The sequence below is a fragment of the Centruroides sculpturatus genome, unplaced genomic scaffold (genome assembly GCF_000671375.1).
Source record: "Centruroides sculpturatus isolate CEXI.00-Female unplaced genomic scaffold, Cexi_2.0 scaffold673, whole genome shotgun sequence".
Classification (NCBI taxonomy): domain Eukaryota; kingdom Metazoa; phylum Arthropoda; class Arachnida; order Scorpiones; family Buthidae; genus Centruroides; species Centruroides sculpturatus.
Genome location: NW_019385012.1, coordinates 321,360 through 333,407, shown reverse-complemented (window position 1 = coordinate 333,407; position 12,048 = coordinate 321,360). Strand labels below are relative to the sequence as shown.

General features: G+C 30.8%; 1 protein-coding gene across 1 annotated transcript in view; it reads left to right on the top strand.

Moving 5' to 3' along the window:
- LOC111633408 (acyl-CoA synthetase family member 4-like) overlaps positions 1–9,826 on the top strand; it is a 91,432-nt gene extending 81,606 nt beyond the window's left edge. Inside the window, exon 4 of the mRNA XM_023377976.1 lies at positions 9,399–9,826. Coding sequence (XP_023233744.1) covers positions 9,399–9,803 — 405 coding nt within the window. The 3' untranslated portion in view covers positions 9,804–9,826. The remainder of the gene's footprint in view (positions 1–9,398) is intronic.
- The last annotated feature ends 2,222 nt before the right edge of the window (positions 9,827–12,048 follow it).

The window sequence follows — 12,048 nt, the reverse complement described above, 5'->3', positions numbered from 1 at the left end:
CATGATCCTTACATTAGCCATGTATGGAGAGATGATCCAAGAACAAAGCAGTTGATGGTGATTGTTTGTTCTTGTGTTTTGTTCGTTTTTTGTGCCTATTTTTCATTATGCGCATGTAATATTGTTTTTATTTTTGACCCCTAAGCCTAAATTTATCACATCAGAGAGCATGGACATTGCCACTGTAATACCTGTTTATATTGAAAATGAAGTCGTGGACTCCTGTTTTTACTTTCCTGGCTCTGTTATAGATAACAGAAGGAAATATCGTGATCAGTCAAAAAATTGACCTCCTCCCCAAGATTTTTACATTTTTGGACTTTAGACCTTGAAATGTTGAGAAATGCAAACACATTCAGAGTTTCTTTCTTTCTGTATGTATGTATGTATGTATGGATACCAATGTTGCCGTTCTCCAAACACTCGAACTTCTCGATCCAAGAACCTGACAAGCCGATATAATGAACATGAATTTTCTCAATAATCTATGATCCCATTCAACCANTTTGGACTTGAGACCTTGAAATGTTGAGAAATGCAAACACATTCAGAGTTTCTTTCTTTCTGTATGTATGTATGTATGTATGGATGTTAATGTGTGTGGCACGAGTTTGTTTACTCTCTTTGAAGCTTAATGCTCGTGCTTTCAAAAATTTCTGAAATTTTGTGGGAAGGTTTCTGTATTAGAAAGATTCATGCTATTAAATTTTGGTAATTAAAGGTCGAGGAGATGGAAAGATAAAGGGGTTGTGAGTTATGTCTCCAGTAGGTTAGACTTAATGATGATTTTACTCATTATTAGCATCTGCAATTTTTTATAAAAACCCATCCCTACCCTCAAAATTATGCTTTGCCATTTTATACTAATTAAAAATGTAAACAGTTTTTTTTTAAATAAAATATCATAACAGATAATGCCACCAAAATTTTAAATGTTGCCAGGAAAGTTAAGTGATTTACTGCTGGATATTTTACATTTAAATGGACCCACATTACATTTCTGGATTCCTCATTTCAGTTAATGAAATATGGCAAAGTTTAATCAAATGCCGTCTGTCTTGCATTAAATTTTGAGAATGAACTCTATTCTATACCCATACTCTATTCTAGCCTATATAGGACATGCTAGTGACCATGAAACATCATATGACAAAGCTGTGTGACAAAATGATATCACACAGCTTTGTCATATGATGTTTCATGGTCGCTAGCATGTCTGGTATGGGCTTATAGAATAGAGTTATCATTACAGAGAATAGGCCTCTAAACAAAGTCATAGATCTCCATTTTTTATTGCATTTTTGGATTCTGAATCACAATTAATGGAAAATGGTAAAGTTCAATCAAAATTTATTGAATGAATTTTAAGAACGAATACAATTCTGTAAGCCTCCTAGAAGAAGCTTTGCTAACGCTCTGCTTCCGTAAAATAGTAGATTACTTTAATTTCAGATTGATAACCTGCAGGTTATGTGTGTGAAAGATAATTTGAAAGGGAGTGTGAGTTATATGATGCTATTGGCTATATGCTGATTTCAATTACAACAGTTGAATCACACTATTCAACTAGCTGGTTGCAGACAACCAACCCACAAGACCAACAATTATCTATTCATACATTTACAGGAAATGAAACCAAGTGTTAAATTATACTCTCCATTGTTTTTACAACCCTGACCTATTTCAATGAGTTCAGGTTTAACTTTTCAACAAATACTTGCAATTAAGATGCAGATTAATGTTCAGTCTAGTACAAAATACAAGAAGTCAGAAAGAATTAAATTTTTATACAATAATTATCTANGGCTCTCCTCTGCCAGTGGCGCCCGGGGCAAGCTGCCCCACCCTCTGCTGAGAGGTTTTCTTCATTTTTGGGCGATAGGAAATTCAGAAGTTCCTCACGGCCAGGCAGCCTCAAAGGATTAACCCATGGTGTATAGCAGCCTTTAGTGTGTGTTTTCATGACATATCCTAACTGTGTACAAAATTTCACCTCTTTAGGTTCAGCAGCTTGCTCTGGGCAATGATGAATCAGTCAGTCAGGACAAGTAATTTTATATATTTCAATTATTTCATAAATTTAAAGAAATATTTTAAATATTCTATTGATAATTAAATATAAATGGAGAATAGATTATGATCATTGTTTTCTGTTTTTCTGTATTAAAAAGAAAAGAAAAAAGTTAAACTAATGTGGAAAAGTTAAAAAATGAAGCTTTGAAAGAACTAATTGTTTTATTTTTATTAAAACCAAATTTATATACATGAAGTCATGGATATGCTATGGTGGGCATCAGCTAACCCTAAAATTTCCTCACTAACCTATCTGCTCACTTTGAAATAATTTATTTGAGTCTACCTTACCTTAAATATCAAACAAACAACCATATTTTATTATGCTATGTAAGGTTAATTAATTAGCCTTAAGTGGCCCAAAAAGGAATTGCTTGTTTGTTTAATATTTAAATTAATTAATTATCAGTTTGATTGCAAATATTAATATTATCTACCTGTTGTGACTATCATTAGGGAATCTCTTTAAATACAAATAAATTGATTGTTTACTAAATAATTACACATTCTTACTAAACTTTTTTCCACATATTCATTATAGAAAATAGATCATTAGAAAAGAAAACTAGAGTACAAACCACTATTCATTTCATCATAATTTAGAGACTCTTATATATTTAAAACATCAGCCTAGAAAGCCCTAGTCAAAAGAATGTTCACTCTACCAACATCATCAATAAAGAGATAAAACTGAACTATGTTGCACATGTAGCAAAACAACATGAGTATTCTTCCAGTCTCGTCCAAAATCTCATTTGTAAATATCTGTCTGGGTACACATCTAAGAAGAACAAATCTAAAACCCACAAAGTTGTCAGGTTTAACCAACGTATTTCTAAGGTTTACAACCAAATTGTGAGAACAAACTAAGTATCTCCTACATGAGAAATCTAACTGTACTCTCTTTATTATGAAATGCCGAGGACCCTATCAACACACAGAATTCATCTGGGGTGTACTTCATTCCTGCTGTAGGCAACAGATTCAACAAGAAATTGATCTACAATAGCAGCAATGCTAGATCCCTTTACAAGTGTATTAAGGAACATCATGAATTTATTAAAAAGAGCCTTTCCACCACAGTATTAGCAAGATTTGCATCCAAAAACGATATAAAGATACTTCTCACTGAAATAAGTTTGGTCCAGTTCCTACTAGGGTATATTAATCTGAAACATCTAGAGCCAGGGTGGCCAAGCTCCTTGATAGTTCGAGCCATTTTTCAAAATTTGAAATTTTTTGCGAGCTGCAATTAAATACGTATTAAAAAGGTATGCAAAAAATTCCAGATTACGAATTATATCCGTAGCAAGAGTGATACAAATTGTTTCCTCCAGAGCACAATGTCATCTGTCCGTTGCAATGACAGTTTACAAATTCAAAATCGGTCTGGAGTCGGTCGATAACGGACGATTATGCCACTGTTTATGTTCGTTCGTGCAGTTTTCGATGAGTCATATCATTCTTAACTTGGACGGAAATGAAATTTGTTACAACGCTGCACTTAGTCTTTCATATTTGTTGTTAGTAATTTAAAAGACATTTTGAAACACATACGGAACGATAATAATTTTTTAAAATATAATAACACAAAAATGAAAAGGGAACTTGGGTACATTTATCGAGAGCCACAAATAATCCTTCAAAGAGCCGCATGTGGCTCGCGAGCTGCAGGTTGGCCACCCCTGATCTAGAGAAACTTGAAATATACATAGCTAATTTTCTTAACACAAACATAAATTACAGAGATGCCAAAACATTCTCCAAAGCATGGAGATTTATTTTTGAAGTACTACTATAAGTTAAATTTTATTATANCAAATAAAACTACATGACTTCATTGCAAAAAAATGAACTTTATATTTCTGTGTGCATATGTTTGTGTTATTTAACATATGTTATTATGCAAATTAATATAAAAATAACTTAAAATTAAATTAAAATATGTTTATTTTTGGTCACGTGTTTCCCTTTCCCTATTTACTCTGTTAAAATGACTTCATTTAACGCTGTTTTGTGTAGCGGTTTGTTGTCTAGGAATGCATCCCCACATTAAGCGGGGTCTTACTATATTTATTTCATTTCTGTTTACTTTTCCCTTTTTACTTCATGTATGTGTGTTTGTATGTAAATATCTGTATTTAACAGCAACACTTTACAGTTGGGATGTGATATGATTCCTGTATGTTACATAGGCCTATATCTATTTTTGAATTTTCTTTTATGCAATAGAACTCTTAATCAATTATTTGATCTTTCAAATGATCAAATGTTTGATCATTCAAATGCTCAAAAACATTAGAATGCATTGGTGATGTTATTGTTTTATTTTCATATATGTGGATTCTGAAGATGGGATTTTGGTCCTGTAAAACATTTAAAACTGAATAGAACAGTGACTCCTGTACTGTTTTTAGCATTATACTCTCTTCTAGTATTTTATAGTGTTTTCCAGTTTGTATAAGTGTTTGTTTCTGTTTATAATGCTTACTTCTCATCTCTTTTTAGTATAGATACAGTACATACAGGATTCCTATGCACTTGGAAAGTCAGGGATTTTCATTAGTGTTTGGAAAAAGTCAGGAAATATGACAATTGTCAAAAAGTCAGGGAATCTGCTTCCTTGTTGCCTTGCTTATTTTGTTTGCTGACAGTATGGCTGACCATGTGTAGGTGTATTCAGATGACAAGAAGTAATGTAGTATTCAACTTATGAGCAAGGATGCAGAATATTTTCAGGACTCAAAATTTTTCCCAAACATACACAGAATTTCCCCAAAATTATAGCACAAAAAATAAAATTGTAAGTTATGAACCAATTAATAATTACTACTACATGATTTGAAGATTTGAATTAAATCATACAAATAATTAAATAGGCCTACCATGTAATTTTCCATGCAACACAAAACTGATAAGAAAAATATTTTAGATTAAAAGGATACTTTAATTTAAGCATATCATTATCATAGGATAGCATATACATTTATAAACTTGACATAATACATTGATTAACATAAATAAAATTGAAGTCAGTGCCATGAATAATTATTTTTACTTTTAGCACAGGCAGTAATTGACAGACTTTTTGGTAAACACGTAAAAGTAAGGGAAAATTATTGGGATGTTATCAATTCCTATGTTGCATCTGTACAGTACAATAAGACTCCGCATAACGCTGATTCGATATCACGTGGTCTGCTCAAAGCCTAAAAAAAGCTCAAAATTTATTCTGATTCAAATTATCGTGGCATGTTCCCTGTCCACATAAAACCAAAATTTAAGTAATCTTCATTGTACTAATTTTTGATCTTTTTGGCTCAGATTCATCACAGTTGGTATTGTCTATATTATCACTATTTTAAATGGATATATTTGTATCTACTGTTGCCGACATTAATAGTTTTGTTTTTTATTTAAAAATTTTTGTATGTCCATTTTCTGTTTTTCCTAATAAAAAAAAAACAGGTTTTGTAGGATTTTTAATTTTTATATACATTTAAATTACCTTAATAACCCTAAATTATTTACTTTACAAAACAAAACACAATTTAATATGACAATATTAACACAATATATATGAACACATAATACACTGCACGCCTATATGTACAACTCCAACTAGAGAGACTAGAAACAGGATCCCATATTTTGACTTTCTGAGATAATTCAGGGACTCTTATACAGTATTATATCAGTCTGATTCACATGGTCTGCGGGTGATATTTGAATAAAAGATAATTAGTCTTTTATTCAAATAGTGTTGGTGTCTGAATGCAGATGCCCCTGTATTCAGATATGTCAATTTCAGTTCGTCATAAAAAAATCCTTTGTGTACTTTATTCTTATTAATGGTATTGCATGTATATTTGGACAATGATGTTAAAATAAAAATGATGGTTTTTTTAAGATTTTGTGGCACTCCCTTTGAGAAACACTGGCCTACATCATTATGTTTCTTATAAAACAGCAACTGCACACCGGGTTGTGTAAAAATAAATAAGATCTACTTGAACCTTTAACCGATGTGTATAGAAATTAATCTTTCCAATACGAATGTTTTCTTAACCCCTTCTGGTCTCTTCTTCAGGTATAGCTGGATCAAACATCAAACGAAAAAATTTGAATACATCTGAACGCTGCTGAGTTTGAATCGCACAGTTCGTTCATTCATTTCGTCACGTGATATGTTTGAAAGTGTTCGAAGATAACGATATTATGTTTCTTGTTAAATGATAAGAATTTCCCACCCCAAAAAGCTCTAGACACAGATTCTCAAACTTATTTCGATCACCACCTACTTTGAGATAAAAAGAAAAATCTAGTGCCCCATATTTTTTAACTTATGCAACAGATGGTAATGTAAAAAGGTATCTTAAAAACAGTTATTGCAAATATAATGTTTAAACATGCATTATTATATAGATAGGGTGTGACCCATATCTTATTTCTGAGAACAAAGAATGTTTCAATGAGAAGAAATAAAACTCATATTTAATCACTGAGCCTTTACTGCCCCCCTGAAAGCCTCCAGCACCCACAAGGGGGCATTATTGCCCACTTTGAGAAAGGATGCTCTAGACTTTTAAATTATAAAAAGATCTGAGAGCTCAATTTTTTTTTTTTTCTTAAGGAAAAAGTATATTTTTATTTTCAAGTGTAAGAATATTGCTTTTTGCTCTGATAATTTTCATATAATCTAGCAACTGCTTACATTGCACATGTGCATTTGGGACCAAGTCAACTGCAGTAAATTTTTTGGATTTATCCACATTATCATTTTTATTTTTCCAAACGTTTACAAGGATGACATTCTGTATTTAGCTAGGGAGATGTAATAAATGCTTGAGAAAGGTCTCCCCTTCTTTAATACATAAATAATATAAATAATATTACTCTTATCTAAATTTGGAATATTAAGTTCCTTAACAAAAAATAGCCAAAGATGTAATCCATTAAGTTCATTTCTTTAGGTATTGAGTAGTTAAACAATGTAAAGTTATTATTAACTGCTGCATTAGCATCTCTATTCAAGTGAAATGATGATAAATCATTGTTACCTGAGATATGCCCTTCAATGTCACTTGCAAACTTAGTCACCTTATTCCCCAACTTTGCATTCTCCTCTTCAAGCTGAGCAGATGCCAAAGACGTTTTCATAAAAAACCTCCAGTGCAGCCAGGTGACTGTCCATTTGTTCTGACAATTTGGCAAACAATGATTCTAAAAAATCTCTGTGAAGAGATACCATCATCAAAGTATAGTGCTGCGTCACTATATTTTTTTGTTTTTGGTCTTTGTATATGTTTATGCCCTTTGTGTAATATGTTTCGTTATTCCGTGTCTGAAATTGTAATTGTGTAAATGAAATTTTATTAATTTTCTATTCTGGTTGAACTGCTTTTTGGGTGGTGCCGGCTGCCATGTAATGATTGGCTGTACGATGATCACGTGAAGGGGGTGATGTAGCATGATGGCAGGATGTATAAATTGTCATCCCATGTGTGGAGGAAGCACCTTTTTTTCCTAACCGGGACTTGGGCCAGGTGTACAGAGGTGTTGGAGCGTGGAGTGAAATAGAAAGAAATAGGGACACAACTCAGTTTGGACAAAGGATAGAAAATCGCTCGAGAAGCAATCAGATCACATCATTGTGAGTTATACATCATGATAATTTATTAATATCATTAGACACAGTGTTTTGGGTATATACCTAAATAAGACTAATATTTTTGTTCTCTGAGCTAATCAGGGAACCACATGGCCGAAACTATTGAGCGGATTTCTGAATTCTTAGACGGAAATTTTGTTCTCATACTAAGGAGATTCAATGAGGGACCTTCATCTGTAAAATAATTGTAATTTTTTTTTTTTTCTCGATCATCTTCACGAAAAGAGCATATATTAATTGTCGTGAGTGTCATTACTTGTATCTAGTAGTAGTTAGTGTAAGTTCAGATATATTGTCTATTATTAAAACTTTTTCAATTGCAATCCAAGTTGTTGTTTATGTAAGGTCCTCACACACACACATTTTACCCAACTGATTGTCTGGAGTATTTTCAATACTTCCTGGACACTACAAAAGTCAGCTCCTTTAGCATCTTTTGCAGAAAAGTAGGAGTCTAGCCATTGAATTTTTAATGAAGGTGTACATGGTGACCTCTTATGCTTGATCACTGAGAGAGAATAGAGAGAATACCATGAGTTTGAGCTACTTGACAAAGGAGTTCTAGTTGTCATTTCTGATGTAAATTAAACTGCAGAGAGAGTCAAATGACAAATTGAAAGATTAAGCTTTATGAACCAGATAGAAAATTTTGATGTAAAAATAATATATCAAATTAGCTTGAAAGTTAATGATTACTGAATATAATAAAGACAAAAACTTATTTAAATTACAAAATAAATTTTTTATAATTAAATGTATATAAAAAATTTTTCTTCTATGCAGCCAGCGTATTGATCAGGTTTGCACCTGATCATTGGGCATGGAGTTTTCTGGGTTTTCTGTATTTATCTAACACATCAATAGGGGCCAGTTTTTCATAGAAAGTCCTCCCAGGAGGCACTCTCTTGACAAATTACCATTGTGTTGCATTGCCTTATCCCATTAATCCAATCTAGTTAAATCCAATCAAATTTTTTTTCAAAATTGACAAATCCAAATATTCAACAAACTTAAAAATTGGATCAAAGTGGAGTTAATAAGAATTATACTGGAATCTCTACTAACTCCACCTTTGATTAATGTCTCAGTCTACCAGATTTAGTAGGAAATCCACTAACTCGACAATACTAGATACATTCACTTTTTATATACCTTTTTTTTGTCAAAAACTTTTTGCACTGTCAACTGTAAGATGCATTTGACAAAGTGAACTGCTATGAGTAACATTTCTCTAATGACAAATATTATATTTAAAGCTTTATCCATTTGGTTATCGTAAGTTCAAATCTAGACAGTTTATTGAAATTATTGGTGGTGGTGGTGGTTGTGTATTTATTTTAATTATATGAAACAAAAATTACATTTCTGGATATTTAATCAAACGTGATGAGAATAAAAATCTTTGGCATGCTGTAAAGAAAGGACTGGCAAGCTGTGGGTTGGATAAGCCTGTATTAAAATAGTTATAATTAAATTTAGTCTGTTTTGGAAGGGAATTATTGGTCTTTCAGGAGTTTTTCTGTATTTTGTAATAATAAATGTATAAATAAATATAAACTTGTTGGAGTAAATGAATATTATAGATTTATTCTCAAACTGTAAAATTTTATTACCAAGAATTTATTAAGTTTTTGAAAAATTGTTATTTTAATAGATGTGGACAGTTTATAGTGAATCTCCTGTCTTCTCATCAGCTTCTCAAATATCCTTAGATGCAAGTACGATGGACAGTAAAGACTTTGTTGTTATTGGATCAGATTCTGGTATTGTATTTTGTATAAACTCAACTAATGGAACTGTGGTGTGGACATTTCAATGTAATTCATCTGTTTATGCAACTCCATTTGTTTTTATTAACATTAATCAAACAGTTAAATATTTAGTTGTTGTTGCTTCAAAGCTAGGAACGTTATATATTTTAGATGGTCTAACTGGTAAAGAATTATGTAAGTATTCTCTTGATGGAGAAATTTTTTCTTCACCTGTTATCTGTGATAATTATTTGATAGTAGGTTGTCGTGATAACTTTGTATATTGCTTTAAAATATCATTTTTATAATAAATTGTGTTCAAAACAAAACTTTTTTATAGTCACTATTCTTTGTATTTCGTAAAATATTAGTTTATAAAATATAATTTATATATCAATATAAGTTAATATTAGAAAGAAAAATTATATATTATGATAAAATAAAACAAAAATTTTAAAGATTGCAAGATTGTAAATTTCTAAAAATTTTTCTTTCTAAACAGAGCACCTAGTTTAAATTCATGTAGTTTACTGAAGAAGGCCTATGATATTAGGTCAAAAATGTGCTGATTTATTAAATTTACTGCTAGAGTTACAAAGTGCTCTGTTTATTCTATTTCTTATTCTCTGGTTAGATCTTTTTCTTTTTTTTCTATAATAGCACAACAGTAAATGAAAGTTGTTTTTAATTGTACAAGGTGTTTAATTTATGTTTGAAATTTTTTCCTGGAATTCATATATTATAAAAAAAAGGCTGTTTTTTGCAAACAACTAGCTGCGCATAACATCCAACACACAGGTAATGCCCAACAGAACCCAAGACTACAATAATAATCAATCACGCATGGTAGTGGAATACAACCAACATCTAAACCCCATCTACAAAGAAATTGCTGCTTGTATGAACACAAATGAATTCTGCAAACTAAGTGGCCAAAGTTTCAAGACAAGGTATTGAAAATTTAGCAAATCAATGAAAAATATATAATTAATTAAAAGCTGTTATAAAGGTGTTTTATTTATTTATTTATTTTCAGATGTATAGAAAATACTCATTACTTATAGAATGACTTAATGCCATTGAATATTAAAAGATACCCAGTTTATTGATGTTTGCATCATCAGTAAAACTATATATCTCTTAATTTGGACTTTTTGGTATGAAAGATGCTTATATATTTTTATTTATATTATTGAATATAGAGATGAATATACATTTATAGTCTGAAAAGGAAAGTTGTTGTCTTTTCTGATTTAATTTCTTGTTGCAAAATAATGAGATTCATTTTATTAATGTCAGTGATTGAATATCACTGTAGAGGATCCAATTTTTTATGCAAAAGTAATTTTAAAATAAGAAAGAAAGATAGTAATTATCTGTTTATAACTAACTGATCAACTACATCATTTTCTAAATTTTATTTAATAAGACAGAATGAACAATAAAAATATTTATAGAAAATAATAATTAAATATATTCATTGACTTCATATTTCATGAAATGATAAAATTAGAATTGTAACCAAAGCAAGCATATATTAACACTTTCAGGACTAGGAAAGTTTGTGCAAATGCTCTTGCACATGGCAGGCCAGATTAAATTTTCAAATGGGGACAAAGGTTGGTTTTTCTCAGTTGAAAAATTTGAATACAATTATTTATGTATTTATTTTTTAAAAGATATTTTGAATGTAGTGTAATATTTAATGTAATTTAATCAAAACTTATAACATCAACATGTATAAAAGTAGCACTATTTTATTACAATAAATTAACAACAAACTTTTATAAATTACAGTAGAATTAAAATTTTACTTTATTGTAGGTCTTCTGTTCCTTAAATTGTTCCAATTTCTCCAAATTTAAGTTATGAGCTGTTTGATTTTCTATAACAGAAATGGCTAGTCCAGATAAATGTTTCTAATTTATAAAGAATTTTAAGTAGATTTTTTAATCAATCATAACTTTTTGAAACTTCCTTTTACAATTTGCAGATGAAGTCAGAAACATGCAATATATGATTAGTGCTGTGCATACATTTAAGAATGCACTTTCCAAATTATTTGCATAAAATTTTTGTAAGCCAAAAAGGCACTAGACCAGGGGTGTCCAACCTGTGGGCCGCATGCAGCCCAATAAACATGTAAACAAAACCGACAAATTGTTTTATTTTATTTACTTTTTTATTTCAATGGCATAAACTCAAAAAAGAAGTTTCACAAAGCCGTAAACTTTTATACATATTTTATTTTTGAGTGAAAAGGAAATATTTTCAAATACTTGGAGATGTGTGGATGACGAAGGAATACTAAATAAAGCTGAAGTTGTGACTCAAAGGATTATAGATCCAAATTTGAGAAAAGGAGAGAAAGGCCAAAAGATAAAAAGTAATGAGAAAGGTTAAATAGACCTTCTGTTATGCAAATATTGACCCTTAATTTTCAACCTTCCTTACTACTTTTTATCTTTTGGCCTTTCTCTCCTTTTCTCAAATTTGGGTCTATAATCCTTTGAGTTCCAACTCCAGCATTATTTAGTATTCCTTCCAGCATTG